Raw genomic sequence first — 18,817 nt, forward strand, 5'->3', positions numbered from 1 at the left:
AGTAGCAGCTTTTCTGCACAGCAGATTTTTGACAACTGCAGGGTTGCCACTTTGCTGTCTTCACCCTGACACCAGACACTCTACCTTGGCTAAGACACAGAGTCACAGAATATTCTGAGTTGGAAGGGACCCATAAGGGCCAAAGATGCTTTAACCGACTGAGCTGATCTCAGGGTCACCCAGAAATAACATTGTAACCTTGAGTTTTTTTGTTAACTTCTCTTTGCTTCCTCCAAGTTGTTTCTTGCAGAGTTACTGCAGGAGATAGTGTGTGACACAGTCATTAATTGTTTTGCTTCAGTTTTTCCACTGTGTCTCATCAGCTGTAAATGGTGAGGTGTAGGGTAACCTTACAAGTGTGTCTGACTGTCAGTTCAAGGCCACTTCAAATAAGTGCTTCAGCACAAAGTAGAAGAGAGCTGATGTTAAATGAGATGACTAAGCAGGGGGAACACATTCAGACTAGTCAGAGTTCATTTTTGGGCGGAACTTATCAAGTAAGATGCAGTAATGGACAAAGGTGTGAAGAAGTTGTATTTGAAGCTCGCCCAAGGATACCCTGGAAAAAGGAGGCAGGGAGAGATCCCTGAGCTGTAGAAATACAGAAATAAAGCCACCACCCCCTTAAAGCTGTACAAGAGTGAAATAGACTACAAAAGTTGATCTAATATTTTTACTTAATTTTAAATTCTGTATTAAAAATTAATACATTAAACTCTTATAAAAGTAAGGCACATGCAAAACATGTTGTGCAACTTCTGACTTCCAACTCTTTTATAAACTAACAAGCATTATTTTCATTTGGCATTTCTAAAGAGTCATTTTTCCCATGCAGGATATGTGAAATAGGTTAAGTTTGACATTGCACCAGTTAAATCTAGATTCTGTGCTTTCTGTACTACAGTAAGCAGAGATGGTCATATCATACAATAATACAAAATAAAAACCAACTCAAGTACAGATTCTTAAGGTGATGACCAACATACAAAATTTAAGAACGTGAAGTTACATCCATTATAATACATCAATAATCTGATTCAGTACACGATGATTTGGCAACTCCAGTCTGTGTAATGCCAGTGTGTAATTCCTAGTTATCAGTGTCATACGATGCTGAAGACCATGGAAAGATACTGCTCATAGGACACCTGGATCCAGCCATCTTGATCAGTGTCGTATCGTCGGAACACATCAGTCAGCCTCTGAGGAGGAGAGAAAAAAGTACACATTTTTGTTTCTGAAGGTTCAGACTGCCATGTGTTCCTCCTGCCGCCCGGCTTCTACAGCTCTGTGAAACCCTTTCTGTTCATCCCCTCTGTAGCCATTTTACAGTCTTGTGTGTATAAAGATAGCTCTTTGCCAATAATGATACAACACCCAAGTCTGTCTCTGGGCACTTTATAGATTAGACAGCTTTTTATAACTGGCTTTAAAGGGGAGGTAAAAACAATGCTACATTTGAGACTCATTTGGAAACAGAATCCAACACATACCTTGTGCATTTCTTACCTTCTAGGCAAATATGCCCTTATGCTAGAGTTCAAGTTTATAACTAATTTTGATTGCCTTATATTACAATTGAGTATCAAGGCAACTGATGTTTCAGCAGACTTACAGTTACAGACATAAAGCTGAAAGGAGAAGAACAAGAAAGACACAAGACACCTGAGTGCAAATAACAGGGATACTACTTTTACAGGATACTGCTTTCCCTTCATGTCTGCATATCAAAAGATATCTTAAGATATTCTTGCAGTGCTGGCCAGCAGAAAGAGCAACACACTTTTTCCTATTCTACTAAAACTCAGCTTGTGTACTCCTACAGTTTTCCAGCTTTTCCACAGAATCTTATATACATTTCAGAAAAATCAGTAAGCTTTAAGAAACCTTAAGCAATGAAGTGAGGAATCACCTAGTGACTGATTTCTAAACAAAGAAATACACCTGCAAATCTACAGTACTCTCTCTCAAAGGTTTTTGTTGGTTTATTTGAAATGTCTTTTACTACCGTTGTCCCTGAAGGTACTGCTGTGATGAAAGACTGAGTAATTCAGCTGCTAGGTCAAACCCCTTTAATCAGAGCCTTAAACACAGAGATACACAAAAAAGTTGTAAGAATTATGGGCACCATGGGACATGACACACTCCATTTTTGACACTCAGGCTCCAGAAGAAGTGTGTGTATTAAACTAATGGAGATAGTGTTAACTGTTGTCCTTTCAAAACACAGAGACTATTTTACATTTTTTTTCCTTCCCAATTGTATCAAACTTACTTGTGATGCAAAATGGATACGTAATGAAGACCGATATATGAAGATGTTTCTAGCTCCTCTCGTATACTTAGTTCAAATGGTTTATTATAAATAAATCTTTTGTTTATTGTTCTAGATCCACTGCCAGAACCATAAAAGCTTAAGAAAAGGTAAATTTTTTTCAATTGGCATTAAAGCACATCTCATTTCTTACCTGTAAAACAACACAGCACTGAATAAAGTCATCAAAAGCAACTTGTCCTCTTCCTTGTCTATCAAATTTCCGAATAAGGATATCGTAGAATTGATCAGACAGTCGGTAACCTTGGAAAAAGAGAAATGCTTTACAAGGTTTCAAATACCACAGTCCTACAGAAAGAACAAGGCTGTTCAGCAGGCATGTGTCACTAAATGAGAAAACAGTGGGGAGTTAAGACTGATCTTTTTTCTAAATATCTGTTATAAAAGGCATGCAATAAAAACCATGCTTAATAATAATTAAACCCAGAGTCATAGTAAATATAATTACTGATTAAGGCAACTAATTGGTTGAGGGAACGGTTTAGGGCTGCAGCTCAAGTCTGTACAAGTGAAGTCACTGGAACGTGAGTTCTTTTGCCATCAGAGTGCTCTCGTAAGCATAGACAGCTGGCTTTGTTTTAAAAAGTGGCAAGCTGTAACAAGTACCTGGGAAGTTCAGACATTTGCCTGAAGCGCTGGTAACGCTCTCAGAGCAGAGAGAGGAGGCTGGAACTAGATGTGTCAGTACATGTGTGGGTTGGGTTTTTTTTTCCATTAAAGGGAAGAGCTTTAAAAAAGAAAATGTGCTTGTGGCATGGACATCATTAAAAGGAACCTTACAGCTGAAAAGGTAGCTGCCCTTCACCTGCCTCATTTTTAGTCACATTTGTCAGAGCAGTAAACCCCTAACAATAAGAAGCTCAATTGATGACATAACTCAATCATAAAAACTGTAATTACAAATGAATTACCAAAACCTGTTAGTGCCTGCTTTAGTTCATTTTTGTCAATCATTCCAGAATTGTCTCTGTCATACGTTCGAAAGACGTTCTGCCAGTCTGTGATGTACTTCCAGACTCCCGTGAATTCATTGAAGTTCACACCACCTTTGTTTTCTCTGTCAAACATACCTGAAATAAAAATTAAGAAACCCAAATAAAACCTGAATCCTGCTACTCCTCAGCAAGGATTTTGCCAGTATTTTAAGAAGACGGCAAGAGCACTTTGTATAGGGCACTGAAGACAGAAAAGAAATTGATAAAATAAAAGTGATATTTTGGAAAAATAAGAGAAAGCAAGTAGTCATCCTCTGAAGGAGAAAGATAAAGAAAGATGAAAGATGAACAGAATGAATTGCAGAAAGCTTATTTTTCCTGGGTTTTCATTTTCAGTTTGAAAATATTGAGGGCTTGATTGATCATCCAGTGATCAATCAAAATGGGCAGAGGGATGGGTTGTTCTTTTCTAAGGACACATTAAAAAGTCTTAAGTTTATTCCCTGCCAAAAGTACTGGGATATTCACCTGCACCTACTGATACTGTCATCTTTATACAGAAAGCATGTGACACAGCAATGGAATTCAGAGCTGAATACTTATTGAAAACAAAGCAAAAACTTTAGTCCTTGGATTTATGAACTGTGTCACAGAAAAGAGTTATTGTGCTTGAATTTTTATCCTATTCTACCACCATCATCTTCCACATTACTGGCAATTATTTTAGGACACCGAAGAAAATTCAAACATTTTAAAGCTGGTGTTTGGTATTTCTGGAGCAAAACATAGGATTAAAATGCAAGACAGGAAAAACTACTTAAAAAGACAAGCTATATAATATCTTTTTAGAATATCTGACGATTTCCCCATGCATAAATTACGTTCACTATCTATTCAGTTTGTCAGTAAATTTTCTCAGGCTACTTCGACCAGTGCACGTGTGTGCACAAAAAGGGCATCCCTGCATTCATCAAAAGGCAAAGTATTTGAACTCAACTTCCTACTGCTGGACACTCTGAGGAAAAATAAAAAAAAAAACAACAGTGCAGCAATTGATAGCATTCTCAATCATCTGAATGATCACAAAACAGTATCTTCACCATTTCACATCACACAACTACACTCACCAAGAATTGACCTGACTGTTGCTGGATTAAATGGAGTCCATGTGCCTGAAACAGAAAGAATTACTTAGTTCCTCAATACTAAGCAACATTTCAATAAAATGCAACAAACCAAACAAAAACTCCGTTAAGAAAAGTGAATTCAGAGCTAGATGACATGGAGCTGCCGTGTTACAAAATAAGGCTGCTTTGAAGTAATGATGTTCTTGACCATTCAGAGATGACTTCAGACCAAATGCTGTACGAGTGCTACACAGAAACCAACATTTTTCAGGCTGCAACAAAAAAACCCTAACAAATCCTGGAAGATCTAAGAAAGAATTTTTTCATCCCAGGCTGTCAGGAAGTATTGGATAGGAAGCAAGATCAAAACTGTAGTACCCCTTTTTCTACTGATGGTAGCAGAAGAGTTTTAAGTTTACAACTCAATCAAGGTCTCATATCTGTTCCTCAGTGAAAACCCATCTGCTCATTTCCCGTTTTACAGGACTACTCCAGGGCACTTAGTTTCTGACAGAAGTAAAAAGTTTCTAAAATGGCATAACCACACAGTGCAATTTAGAGCTATCCCACCTCCACTGCTAGATCAATTAGGCATGAGTTTAAATTAGTATTTTCAGAACAAGAAGTGTTGTTCCTTGAAAGGGCCTGAGCATAATCATTTGAAGAGGAGCTTTGTACTTTGAGTATTTAGAGGCTAGTTGCTGTGGAATAGTTTGCACTTGGTTGAGAGCATTCCTGAGTGCTAGGAAGCATTGAGCTTTAAATTAAGAGAAATACTGTGCCTCATCTAGAACTTCACCACCATTTCTCTAGAGCCTGTGAGGGAACCAGGAGGACAAAGCAGCAGATTTAAATTGCAGTTGTGTGCAGGGACCACAAAGGATCGGGGAGACAAGGAGTAAAGGAATCAGTGAGAGGAGGAGCACTGCAGAGGTGCTAGCAGTGATGCAGTAGCTGACCACAGGTACCTAAGAGGAGGGTTGCATTGGTACTGAGCTTTGCTGGACCAAGCTGCAGTGATGTAAGTCTACAGGTGCAGCAATGGGGGAAACCCTGTACTGCAGGCAGGGCACATGACTATTGGCACATAAAGAGGAATGTAAGCAGAAAAAGAGAAAAGATGGCTCTGAAAATGTTTAAACAGTATTTTAGACAGAGATCATCAGTACCTTAGAGTTGTTTGTCTCCTGACAAGAATAAAAAATAATGGAATTATTAATAGGGTTCCAGCATTTAACTCTGAACAGAAGAGGAAAAGTGAAAATACAGTGAAAAAAAGTGAAACAAGTTAACTTATTTCATGTTGAAATATTCAAGAGACTCATATAGATGCCACAGAGTGAAATCTGAGCAATTCCACAGCTGAAGAACTGTACTGATTTCAGCCTATTCCAAACAAACAGTGAAAGACTGTTCCTGCCTCCTCTCCTGACCCTACTGTCAATTCACACAGCAGCACAGAAGAAAAGAAGGAAGCATAGGATTTTATTGTGCAAACAGCTATACAACGTGATGATCACTCCCTTCCACAGAAGCATACTGTTATTTGCATAAACTTGACATGTTGAAAATGTCAAAATGTCAAAACCACACTGAGCCTCAAATTTTAATGAGCACTATGCAGACTTTTTAAAATATTTTAGAAATAAACACATAACATTCTTTTAGCCCATCTTAGATTGCAGGACAGCTATGCACAACCATCCACTAGGGGATATGTTTTGAAAAGACTATAGTGAATTTTTAGTGACTTTGATGTACAAGATCTAGAATCTCTTGGAATGAAGGAAGCTTACAGCTCTGTAAATATTTTGTCTAACACTCGGTAAGCATTCTTCATAACTGCAAAGCACTGCAACTGCTCATCTACACTGCAAATAAGGAAAGAAAAGGGTTCAGATATATTTTACAAAATAGAGCCAACCAAATTATTTTAAGTCAGGCAATTACTGACAACAAGGGGCCTTTCAGCCTGTGTGCACTGCAGCTCACATCAGTTTAAATCTTTCTCAGTAACAAAGCACAGGAAGGATAAAGGAATTAAACCCTGAGAGAAGAGGAACTTGATATGAACTCAAAGGTGCATAAACAACCTCAATATGCCATTTTTCAGATTCCTAAGTGGAAACAAACCCACAAAGTACAACCCTACCCACACTGAGTCATGAGAGGAAAGTAAAAATAGGCTACTGGAAAAAAAAGTTCATTTTTAATTTTGCTTCCATGATTTATTTGACCATACCCTAGTTATTCTTTGAGCATTAATACAGGGAACTGACAGACTACCAAAAAGTTTTAGTACTAGATCTAGAGTGCACCTTTCCACTCTGTTAGGGAAAACCTCAAATATGCCTCATTTGGGGAAAGAAAAAAAAGAATTACTATCATCTTCAATTCCTGCACCATACTGTATGAAAAGATTTTATGTTCAGTAAAAAGCCTGGTTGTAAACAGCTGATCTTTGTCAAGGTTATACACACTGATCCTTGTTAAAAAGCAAAGGTTCAACAGTGATGAGTGAGGAATATATAAATAACTGGTTATGATTTCCAGGAAGCAGAGATGGGGAAAAATAAAAGGGATGTGGATGCCTTCATTCCCCAAAATACAAATCAGTAACATTTACAATAGATACTCAGTTTAAAAAAAAAAAATCAGGAGGATTGTCCTTTTTTATTTCTTCCCCTCCCCAGCCTTCTGCTGTAGATTAAATAGTATTAATCAGTGGTAAGGATATCCCTCAGTTCAAACAATGATGGCATCAAGTGACCAGTTTCACAAGAAATTTAACATTAAGTTTACAATGAACCATCCATCTCATGGCTCATTTACAGACTTACCATTGGATAATGCCTGCTGAAGTTCATTATCAGATATAATTCCACTCCTGTCTTTATCAACTCTGGGGGGAAAAAAAAAAGGTAGCAAGCTTTAAATGGCTGAATTTAACAGGTTCCACTCACAGAAGACTTGAACATTCTGGTTCTTACTCACCAGATAAGATTAACCTTTTCCTGAAAAGTCACTAATTGCACTTAACTTGGCCAACCATTCACAGTTACTGCAAATTTAACCCTTCATTCAGACTGAGGAGATATTCTGGAACAAAATAAAAGCTACAAGGAAAACTGCAAGATTTACTTATGAGTGAAGAGACACACAGAAAAACACACACTGACAATAAAACAGTTTGGACATACTCTGCACAAGAAAGTATTTTTATTAATTTATGTATTTTAAAGAGAACTGCAGAGCACACCATGCTAATTAAATCCACAAAATGCCTAATGTCACAGCAGTAAGCTGTTTGTTTCCCAAACTGGAACGACAGGTTTGGCACCCAGATTCCCTCATGGGAATTCCATCTTGGCAATGGAGAGAGTCACTAATGTGACCAAAGTACTGAAAGACTCAATGGGCTGCAGGGCCTTGAGCCCTCTCAAAGGGGTTCAAAAAGGAAAAAGCACAGGCAGGTTCCAGCTTCCAGTGAGTCTTCACAGTCTTAGAGAATCTAGTTCTATGCCAAAATTAACGAATTAAGTAATTTCTGCCCAAATAAAGCAGGATCGTGCTTTCTTTAAAACGGTATCTGAAAGTGGTGGGGGGACTTCATCCCATACAAAGACCTTCCCCTTGGACTGACAGTTTTTAATTTCTCTCATTCCTACCATTCCAAAGCAGAGTCCTGCTCAGTTGATCCCTCTTCGCACAAGCTGACTTTTTTCCCTTTAGTCCTTCTTGTCTTTTTCTAAACATTTTCAGTTCATTCTATTGCTTCCTTCCCCATCTCAAAAATTATGTAATCAACATGTGACATGGAAATTGCAAGCATAAATTGCAAAGATTATAATAACAAAAATATATTCCCCTTTTTTATTCTTTATTTCTTTTCTCAGTATTCTGAACATTTTTTACTTTTTATGAGCTCCTACTAAGTGCTAAGCTGATATTTTAATGAAAATACATTATGACCTACTTATTCCGCTCGCGAGCATCATCAGTCAGCACATTCATTTTATAAATAAAATGATGTAAAGTTAAAATGTTTTTTTCCTTATGGACATCAAGTACCTACTCTGGATTTCAACTGTCATACAGCGATCACAGTCTGGCCGTGACAGGCTGATAGGACCCAGTCATTCAGGACTGTAAGGTGCTCCTGCAAGGCTTCATAGGCCTCACTTACTGCAGGAATCAGAAAACCTCATCTGACCATTCACCCTCTTTTCACAGAATCATAGAGCAGTTTGAGTTGGAAGGGACCTTTAAGATCATCTAGATACACCCCTCCTGCCATGGGCAGGGACACCTTCCACTATCCCAGGTTGCTCAGAGCTCCATCCAGCCTGGACTTGAACACTTCCAGGGATGTGGCATCCACAGCTTCTCTGGGTAACCTGTTTCAGTGCCTCACCACTCTCACAGTGAAGAATTTCTTCCTAATATCTAATCTAGACCTACTCTGTTTTCCCCCAGTTACTCCTGAATAAAGTGAATGAAGATCCCAGAACAGTTCCATCTGTCAGTGTGGCAGATGACCACACACTCTTCAGGCAGTCTCCCACCCATCAAAAGACCTTCTCATTCATTCTACATTTACTGGATTCCCTTAAAAGGCCTTTGGTACTGCTGAGAGTCTTTCTGGAAACTTTACAAATTATATGAATTGCATCAGCTCTAGCCATCATATCCATACCCAATTCTTATCAAACATATTCCAGGATTTACATAGTAGTCTTTCGGACAGGAATACTTTCACAAAAAGCCATGCAACTCCTCCATTAAGTCTGACTAACTACAACATTTAAGATGATTTCTATCCATTTTCCTGGTGCAGAAGTGAGACTGCTATTTCTTTCTGGACCCCTTAAAAAAAGAAATGGTCTCATGCCTGCTCTCTCCGAGTGCTGAGACAAAGTTTTACAGAAGGTTGGGTAGGTAAGCTGCCGCATTCCTGAGTCACTCAGTAAATACTACCCAGTTTTAGCAACTTCTGTTTGTCTACTGCTTAACCTCTTCTTGCTGTCACTAGTGTCACAGGATCTGTCTTGACTCATCTCCCATAAAAACGGATCCAACGTAGGCACCTCCCCGGTTTCCTCGACGTGAGACAAGTGTGAAATCTCCTTTGGCTTATTTACTGCTACAATCTCAACGGTGCGTTTGTTTAACGCAGGCTTGCTGACTCCCTTGCGGGTCTCTCTGCTCCACGCGAATTCAAGAAAATATTTCACAGAATGACAGAATCAGTTAGGCCGGAAAAGATCTCCGAGATCATCGAGTCCAACCTTTGACCGAACACTACCATGCAAACCAGATCATGGCACTACGTGCCACGTCCAGTCCTTCCTTGAACACCTACAGGGACGGTGACTCCGCCCAATACATCCGGCAATACTGACACCCCAATATCTGATCACCCTTTCTGTGAAGAAATTCCTTCTAATGTCCAACCTAAACCTCCCCTAGCGCAGCTCAAGACAACGTCCTCTCGCCCTAAAACTATCAATTTTTTGGTAGCTTTAAAGTCTTCCCCTGAGATCAGATTCCTTTTTACAAGCCTTCCTGTACTGCCGCACTGATCCTCCGGATTTAATCCTTTCTGGATCCTCAGACCAACAATTACTTCAGTGTTTTCGCGCTCCCATCAATCCCCTTCCCCCTTGCGCTAAGCCACGGCCGCCCTTATCTCTCCTCACCCCTCTCTTACAGCTGCCCCCGAGGTTCCCCCCACAGGGACACCGCCGCGGCGTTCACCGCTGGATGCCCGGGGGGCCGGCGACCGGAATCCCACAGCGGCTTCCGGGCACGTCCCAGCGCCCGTTCCTTCCCCCGGCAGCCCCCTTCCCCGCCCGGGGGGACGCCGTGCCGGCGGCCTCACCTCTGGAAGACGTTCCACAGGAAGGAAGGGTCGGGCAGGGGGGCGCCGCCGCCGCCGTTGGGCCGGTGCTGATATCCCGCCGCCATCGCCCTCGCGCTTCCGCCACGGGCCGCCCGTGACGCAGCGCGGCCCTGACGGCACGAGCCCCGCCCCGCCCCGCCCAGGGGAATCCCGAGCTGTTCCCGCCGGGATCGATCCCGCAGCGCCTCACGAGGGGAATTGTGCGGCCTCCGGCCCCGCCCCCTGCGGCTTGAGCTGAGTGCGTCCGCGCCCGGGGAGCGGCGGCGCTGCCCCCGCCCTCTCCACTGAGCCATCAGCCGCTGCGAAGGTTCCCGCAAAGTCAGGAGCCGTCCCTGCGACCGATCCCTGCGGAGTCCCCGCTCAGGGGAGTTGGCTTGTCCTGGAGGGGAAATAGCATAAATTTAATATCCAAGCCTCTGCAGGGATTATTACTGCTGCAGGGGAAGAAGGGGCGATAGGGAAAAGCAAAGCCCGATGATTCCCTTACGCGAAGTGAAGATCAAAAGCACACGAGATTAGAATTTCAAGTGCAGGACTGAATTGGAGCAGAAGCCAAACTAGTTATCACCTTAGTAAGTTTTAGCTGAAGACTGAACACAATCATCCAAAAATCAGCCTAATTCCCCTCCCCACAATATCCAGGAACATTGTATGGTCCCCTGGGACCTGGAGTGCCTCCAGGGCTCGCTAAAACCTCCCAAGCAGAGAGATACAAATACGACGCTCTACTGAACCGTCCTTATCCTTTGGGACATGCTCCCCCTTGTCAGTGAAGAAAGCCACACTCTGTTCTACCCTTTGTCCAAATTGCTGACCTTGCATGTATCTCTTCTGGGGTACTGAGGAGTCGGTGAGAGGGTTGGAATGGCAGAAGGTCTGGGTGTTCACAGGCCAAAGGAGTTACATACACAAACTCCAGAATGTTAAGTAAAACAATATAGGCTCATGTCTTCCTTGGACTTACCTCTGACAGCTCTGTTCAGGTATAACAGTAATGCCTTCATTGCGTCCTTCATGAAGTATTTTTGAATCCGCAGTTGTCTAGTACTATTTTATAATTAAAAGTTTATAATCTGAAAATACTGTGGAAATAAAACCCAGTATCTTGTGTGTTCAGAAAAACTATTAAATCCAATATTTATTCACACACCAAGAAAAAAGACATCTGCTGTAAATCTGTAAGGATGCAAAGAATCATAGCTGAACACAGAAATCATTTAACATTTTATTGAACTGGTGGTGCTTTATGTGCTGTTTTTAGTGAATCAATGAAAAAAATTGTACCTTATGTCTTTATTTATTTATTCAACCTATAATCAAATTGCACTGTTGCAATTTCTTTCAGTCCCTTACTTTAGGAAACTGAATTCATAATTAATTTTTCTGCAATAAACTATTTTACACCAAATTAAGTACATACACAAAATATAACGTGAAAGTGAGTTGAGGACATTAACACTCAGTGCAGTGCTATATAAAGATAGTTCTAAAGGAGTCTGTTTAGGTATTGTAAGCAATGTATGTTAGTATATCCAGCACTAATACAGCTCTGCAGGTTTTGGTATCTTTATATAGCATTGCAGTGCACTGTTCAAACATACTCCACAACAAAAAAGTATCTGCTGACAGCAAAAACAGCTGTAACAAATGGGTCAGTAAAAAACCCCCCATGCCATTAAAAGCTTTGTTCTTCAAGCATGACCCTTAATCCATCTTCTTTCAGAAATCTTACTACATTTCCTCACATCCAAGTCTTTAGAAACATGCCTAGCAAGTATCAATATATACTGAACTTCACTTGAGATAGCATTGCCAAATTTGCCCTCAAATATTTCAAATCTGTTGATCCCAGAGCAGTAATGACACACAAACACAGAGTTGTCAATTACTTAAGAAGTTTTGGCACAGTTAGGGTAGGAACTGTAATTTCTTTAAAGATTGGCACATAGTTTGGATTCGGTTGGCTTGGACCTTGATCCAAAGTCTCAATGATAGTCTGCTTCATATCCCTGCTGGCATCACCTCTCACTGTCAGCAAAGCTGCAATATGGTCATCCCTGCCAAAGGAAAACAGTAAAACTGGCATTAGGAAACTTTGCAAAGCAAGAGTTTGTCAGAAACAGCACTTAGTTGGCAATCCTTTCACTCAGCTTCAGCATATACTTTAATCTTTAATCAGATATCTAGTCATTCAGAACTGACTTTTCCAGTTCTTATAAAAAGCACTGTTTTGTCTGCTTTTAGGACTCTAAAACCTATTTTATCCTCTCAAAACACAGAATTGAAGTATTTTAATTATTCCTCTGCTGTACCACTGAGTACTTAAACACATGCCAGCTTGCATGCATTTTACATTACCATTATTTTTCAAAAGGAAGTGGTTACATTCTAAAGTATGAAAAATATGAACACATTTTCACACTGTTTTGAAATTTGCCCAAGGCTCAAAGAAACTACAATTGTTATCTGTCTATCTATCTTTTAAATTTGAGGGCAAAGAAAATTACCTGATATCTGGGTATTTACTGACTAAAGTTGAAACTTCCAGATAGAGCAGTGAAGGATCAGTCAGCTTGATAACCTCTGCAATGGCTTCAATGATGTCACAGAGTCCTTCAGTGTCCTCTCCAGAGCTCTGCAAAAGTAAAAAAAAAAAAAACAAAACCAAAACTAAAAAAGCCCCAAAACAATAGCAATGCTCCCCAAATCTAGAAACAATCCTTAAATTAATATTTTGTCCAACAATGCTCTTGAATGTCCTGAAGAACTGAATTTTCAGACATTAAAAACCCCAAAATATTTGTGAATTGTCACTATAATTCCCTTCTCTCTTTCCCTGTTCTTCATTCAGAGACTTACCCTAGAATATCAGTGAAGAAAGTCATGTCCTACAAACTATGTGTTATATTTATCCACATGGTCATACATTCTAGTCTTCAACTTTGGGGGCTCTACTAGCATAAATATTAGGAATAATTGATGTGAAAGCCAGATCTCTTCTGAAACATTACTTAAAAACTGGCCCTGCATTAGATTCCTTCTAATCATCTGGCCACCAAAGCAGCTTTCAATGACTGATCAACTGAACTTTAGCTATTTAATCTCTAGACTATTTTTAGTGCTCTTAGCTCCAGGTCATCTGGTTCTGCCAATCTGGTACTGTTTGTTTCATTTATTCCACAACATCTTCTATCAATACCCTAATCTGAACAGATCTTATACAAAATCCCACATCCTGAAGGGCTCCGATGCAGGAGTGAGCAGAGATGAACTCTGCCAGTTTTTCAGGCTTTATCTTTCTGTGCATTGTTTTAAATGAGGTCAAAATACTTGTCTTGTTGATCCAAATGCATGCTCCTTAGGTAATATGTAACTGCACCTGTTCAATGCCAGGTCACCTTTTCTTCTGGCCAAAAAAAGCAAAGCCCGATTTTTTAAAATTTTTGTCCTAAACAAACAACAAACTGCTTTTTTCTTTCACTTATTATTATGAATTCAGGGTACCTACCTCTGTGAAGCCATTCAAATATTCAGCTGCAGAGAGCTGTAAAAGCACAAAGCAGTAGAACCTGGTGCTCAGAAATTTTAGCAGCAGGCCTGTGTGTTCATAAACTGTCTGTGCCCTCAACTGGCACCCTTGATATTTACAAGTCACTCAACATTTTGGAGACATGGAGATCCAGCCCTAGCTGTTTTACCCAAGCAGTAAACATGTGTGGTTTATTCTAAATTACGAGATTACCAGCATTACCCAAAGCAAATACCTACAGCTGCAAGCTTCTTAAACAAAAATCGGAACTGTTCTGCTTCTTTGATCATTCTTTCTGCACCCTCTTTTCTCTCTTCTGCATTCTTGAAAGATATACGTTTCAACATGATTGCTCTGATGTATTCCACAACCACTCTCCGATGGGCCTCAAGAGTCATTGTCTGAAAGACAAGAAAAAGATGGTGGATTATGCCAGTGATACCTGCAAATGTAGCCATTACTTTTAGGCTTTGGACAATTATCTGACTTTGAACTGTGTATTTGCACTTAGTCACCAGTATACAGTTTTTGCTACTGCTATTTTATGTGTGTTTAGATATTTAGATATCTATTTATGTGTGTTTAGATATTTAGATATTCACAGTGCTAACAGAAACGAAAATCTGTCCCTCCCTAATGATATGTTGATTATGAGAAATAACAAATCCAAGACATCTCTAATGACATGTTTGAATTATTTTTGAGAAGCATCAAAGACAGAAGAACAAACACAAAGTGATCATCCAAACATGGATAATCTTTAGAACGGACTTGTGTCTGGCCTTGCAGCCTTGCTCTTTGGATCTCTGGTCAAGGAATGACCAGCCACGACAGGAACTTCTGCTGATGAACTCCGGTACATTGCATAAAGCACAGCAAATCTTGCCCATGTTATCTCTGTCAAGTCTGGTAAGAAACCTGGCAAGCCAGCAGCAATCACCTTCTCAGCTCTTCCTTGACTTATTTGATGTTCTACACTTGTCTTTTTATAGGAAATAGCTACTGGTACCTAGGTGAAGCACCTGGTATTGATGCAAGAGTAATTTGGAGGTTTGGAAATAAAGAACAAAACCAAAGCCACAAAACCTTCACATGCTTATTTTTTAACAGCTATGTAAGGAGAGTCCTTAAATCCCACAAGTCCTCAGGGGTGTTTCCTTCCCCTAAGCATGGTGGCAGAGTTACTTACAATCAAGAAAAAGATGGCATATTAGGTAGTCACAAATTTTTTATTGTGTTTTACTAGTAGTATGTATTAAGATTCAGTTCCAATCAACATGTTCTTCAGTAAAAATTTGGAGAAAGTTTTCAGGAAAGAGAGAAAAGGGCAGAAAAAAGGAAAAAAAGGAGAAAACAGTAGATCACAAAGTACAACCCTCATCCAGGACACAGAAAATACAATTTCAAGTTCTGCTTTCAAGACTGTGCAGAAATACCAGAGTTTACTGGTTGTTCAGGGATGGCTTCTCCAGTGTTGGTGGAACTGATGCCAATTACATGCAGGAAAATGAACTGCATGGAACAGACTGTGGGAGACTGACACATATGCCCCATCCTGCTGCAAAGTAAGTGAAGAACAGCTCTACTACAACTGAGAACACTCCAGAAAAGCCAATGGTGTGATGGCAGGGCATTCACTCTACACATGAGGAAAATGGCAAAGCAGAATGACTGTTAGATCCAGATCCCCTCTGTTCCAGAACAGTGTCCTTCCCACTGGGTTACAGTCTTCTTGCAGGTACTTTGTTTGCAGGAAACAAAGGCGAGTCTCATCCTGTGCTAGAACATACGGTGTCACGTATGGGAGATTTTTTTGTGCTGGGAGACAGTAGAATAGCAGATATGATGAACATCAAAAAATCTGTTTGTAATCTTCTTCCCCACAAGGTGGCAATAAATGCTACATGATGAAACATGTTTGCAGAGGTTGGTATTAACACTTAGAAACTCATGCTAAGCATGGAAAAGAAAGCTGTTCCATGGATAAAGACTAATTCTGGGATCAATTTAACTTATTCTGCACCCTTTTTCTGGACTGAAAATATGTGTTTCACTTAATAACCTCTAGGTTGCGCAAATACTGAAGGTTAAGAGATCATCAGAGAAACTCTGAGCAGTTCCCTTTTATCACTTTAAGAACTAAGGTAAGAAAGAGTTTAAGTGCATGATTTGGAAACTGTCTTTTAAGCCCTTCTATTTAGTACTACCCAAGTACTTATTTTGCTAGATTCAAGCAGTTTCTTAAGTTTTGGGGAATTATTTAAGACATGCTGTCTTAACTACTGAAACCTGACTCTAATCTTTCATATTACTTTACTCGTTTCTATCAACAGAGAAATGCAGATATCCTTTGACAGACCACAGGGGAAAAATAAAAAGATAACCTAACCTAGCACATTATGCTGTTATAAGAGCACTTTAAACATAGCTATGCATTTGTTAGGCACCAAATTCATTAAGCTTCCTTGTATACATTAAATCTAGGAATTATTTGATGTGCATTTATAAAAAAAAAGTAATTACAGACTAGCAAAACTAGTTTCAGAAAAGCTAATTTTATCAGACTACAAACTTCTGAGGAGAGGTAGAAAAGTACAAGCTGGTAAGAATATCTATTAACATGCCAATACATTTTCTGGACTAAATCCTGCAACTTAGATCTGTCTGACAATATTTTATGGCTGTGAACAAAACGGATGAGAAAGAAACAGTAGATTCAGAGTTCTGCAATATGATGATGAAGAATGCTTTTGCATTTCTAGTGATGAATCAACTCCAATTTTTGTATTTTGATTCTGAATTCCATCCACAGAATCAAACAATATGCCAAGTTGGAAGGGACCCACAAGGACCACTGAGTCTAACTCCTGGTCCTGCACAGGACAATCCCCAAGAGTCACACCATGTGCCTGAGAGTATCATCCAAATGCTTCTTGAACTCTGTCAGGCTTGGTGCTGTGATCACTTCCCTGCAGAGCCTGTTCCAGCACCCAACTACCCTCTGGATGAAGAACGTTTTTCTAATATCCAACCTAAACCTCCCCTGACACAACTTCAGGCCACTCCCTCGGGTCCTGTCACTGGTCACCACAGAGAAGAGATCACTATCCCTCCTCTTCCCCTCACAAGGAGGTTATAGACTGCAGTGAGATCTCCCTTCACATTTACTATTCAGAAATTCCAAATCAACATGATGTTCAGAGTACATTAGCAAAGTATCATGGAATATTTTGCACCTACCTTTTTATATGGCTTTTTTATTTTTGCAAAGTCATTGAAATAATCCTCTACAGTGACACATATAGTCCCCACTGCATTAGACCCCATCAACCACTTCTTCGTCATCAGCTCATTGAGGTGTGGCTGAGAAGGTAAAGAACAATAGATCAGACTGAATTTTTGACAGTTTCATTGTATCAGTGCAGTCACTAAAAAATGGGAGACAATTTTAACTGTCATACATTTCTAAACTACACTGCTCCCACATCTTTCCTCACGTGAGTCATTCAAGGTGTTTTACATTAATTCAGAATGTTATTACAAATCTACTGAGTCCCAGAGCATCTTTCTTCACCCCTGCCATTTCTCTAATTTAACTGCCTCCCTCCCCATACTCCCAATTTCATTTTAGTAGTAATTTTTTTCCCTGAGGAATTTTATACAAGAAGCTAGAATTCCTAAATGTGGAAATCTATCAATCAGAAAGGGCTGACCTCTAGAATCAATTAAGTATCTTAATTACAGGTGAACTGTACCTCTGATGACAACTTAGTAACAGTAGTGGTTTCCCAAATAATTCTTAAAACTCAACAACATAAGACTAAGTACAATCTGCTAGAAAATATTAACTATATACAAAACACCTGCCTGAAGTCATCCTGTGAAACATAACTAAGCAACCTTCCAGACTCCTACATGCAAACTATACCATGGAAGAACAATACTAACATTTACTGGCATTTTGCTAGCACACCACATATATGTTTAGCAATCTAAAGGTTCCACAAGTACTTCCTTCCTAAATATCTTTCCTTTAAAAATAATACTTCTGGGTTTTTTGAGGAAAAAAGTTTTAACCTCTAAATCCATGAAGACTTCATCTAGCAGGCTAGAGCATCCTTCTTTGGCAATGATGTCTAAAGTTGCATCCATGTTTGCATGACTGATTGACAACGGGTCTTCCATTTCCATTTTCAAGTATTTTCTTTTCAGACTGATTATAGATTCTCTGTGACACAAAGGAAAAAAGCTTTTCATCATCCACTGATGCACAGTTCTTGGAGTGCATACACAGAAAAAGACATAGCAAACAGTTATTTATGCAAGGGGAAACAATGAGTGCCACTTGCTCTGGAAGCTTAAATTTACTCTCCAGGATGATTTTAAGGTGATCAGCCTTGTGTGTTAACGATTTGTAGACATGACAGTGGCAGCAGATATGGATGAATAAGGTGTTGGATTGCTGAACACCAAAACATGAGCCCTGTTCTGATACTCTTAATAGAAGGTCTACCTTTACTTTTCTCCAGTTCAGTTCACCTTGAGCACACTGTCTGAAGGTGATCTGTGAGAGATCCAATGGAAGAAAAGATGGCAGGTCCCAGTCAAACTAAATGAAATGACCTTTCCAGATTCTGGAAGTTGAAGACAAGTCTGTCTTTGGCAATGAAATTCTTGGAATAACAAGTGGGTTTTCACCAGTGAGGGAAAATCACAATATCTGCCTTCTAAAACTCAGCTAAACTATCTCAGCTGAAACCCTCTTTGTGTACAGAAGAAGAGAAGGTCCTTGGAACAGGTAGTATTACAAATGAAATATCTAAAGCTATTTTTCTCACAATACTGCAGGAACACGCAGACTTACTTAAAGGTTTGACAGTTGTTGATGACTGCAATCATGTACTGAACATAGCACTGAGGATACTGACGATTTTTCAGATGATCTTCTTTATACAACTGTGCTTCATCTTTGTACCTGTAACATATACA

General features: G+C 39.7%; 2 protein-coding genes across 5 annotated transcripts in view; both read right to left on the minus strand.

Moving 5' to 3' along the window:
- Window positions 1-659: 659 nt before the first annotated feature.
- On the minus strand, window positions 660-10,407 carry PDCD6 (programmed cell death 6). Of its 3 annotated transcripts, none has more exons than XM_027886840.1 (6): window positions 10,279-10,407; window positions 7,238-7,299; window positions 4,398-4,442; window positions 3,253-3,405; window positions 2,469-2,578; window positions 660-1,202 (listed from the first exon to the last, which is right to left on the minus strand). In XM_027886840.1, exons 1-6 carry the CDS (start codon window positions 10,362-10,364, stop codon window positions 1,104-1,106), a joined length of 555 nt encoding a protein of 184 aa, XP_027742641.1. In that variant the 5' UTR covers window positions 10,365-10,407; the 3' UTR covers window positions 660-1,103. The 3 variants fall into 3 exon arrangements, with proteins under 3 accessions (XP_027742641.1, XP_027742639.1, XP_027742642.1); XM_027886838.1 differs by having other exon boundaries at window positions 3,247-3,405; XM_027886841.1 differs by lacking the exon at window positions 10,279-10,407 and adding an exon at window positions 7,392-7,520 and having other exon boundaries at window positions 3,247-3,405.
- A 1,103-nt stretch (window positions 10,408-11,510) lies between these two features.
- The window catches only part of EXOC3 (exocyst complex component 3), a 26,043-nt gene continuing 18,736 nt past the window's right edge, over window positions 11,511-18,817 (minus strand). For both annotated transcript variants that reach the window (XM_027886902.1, XM_027886903.1), the window contains exons 9-13: window positions 17,906-18,056; window positions 17,069-17,191; window positions 14,068-14,229; window positions 12,807-12,934; window positions 11,511-12,356 (exon numbers count right to left, since the gene is read on the minus strand). In XM_027886902.1, the coding sequence (XP_027742703.1) occupies window positions 12,185-12,356; window positions 12,807-12,934; window positions 14,068-14,229; window positions 17,069-17,191; window positions 17,906-18,056 (736 nt within the window). In that variant the 3' untranslated portion in view covers window positions 11,511-12,184. The remainder of the gene's footprint in view (window positions 12,357-12,806; window positions 12,935-14,067; window positions 14,230-17,068; window positions 17,192-17,905; window positions 18,057-18,817) is intronic.

This window comes from Empidonax traillii, unplaced genomic scaffold (genome assembly GCF_003031625.1).
Source record: "Empidonax traillii isolate 1590-97213 ecotype Southwest subspecies unplaced genomic scaffold, ASM303162v1 scaffold196:size3368384, whole genome shotgun sequence".
Taxonomy (NCBI): Eukaryota; Metazoa; Chordata; class Aves; order Passeriformes; family Tyrannidae; genus Empidonax; species Empidonax traillii.

What these genes read in the sequence shown, in the direction of transcription:
- PDCD6 (XM_027886838.1), bottom strand. Translation starts at nt 10,364, where the DNA reads ATGGCGGCGGGATATCAGCACCGGCCCAACGGCGGCGGCGGCGCCCCC. An exon ending in TCAGCAGGCATTATCCAATG is followed by an intron (nt 4,443 to 7,237) that starts GTAAGTCTGTAA and finishes TTTCTGTTTCAG; the next exon opens with GCACATGGACTCCATTTAAT. An exon ending in AACAGTCAGGTCAATTCTTG is followed by an intron (nt 3,406 to 4,397) that starts GTGAGTGTAGTT and finishes TTTTTATTTCAG; the next exon opens with GTATGTTTGACAGAGAAAAC.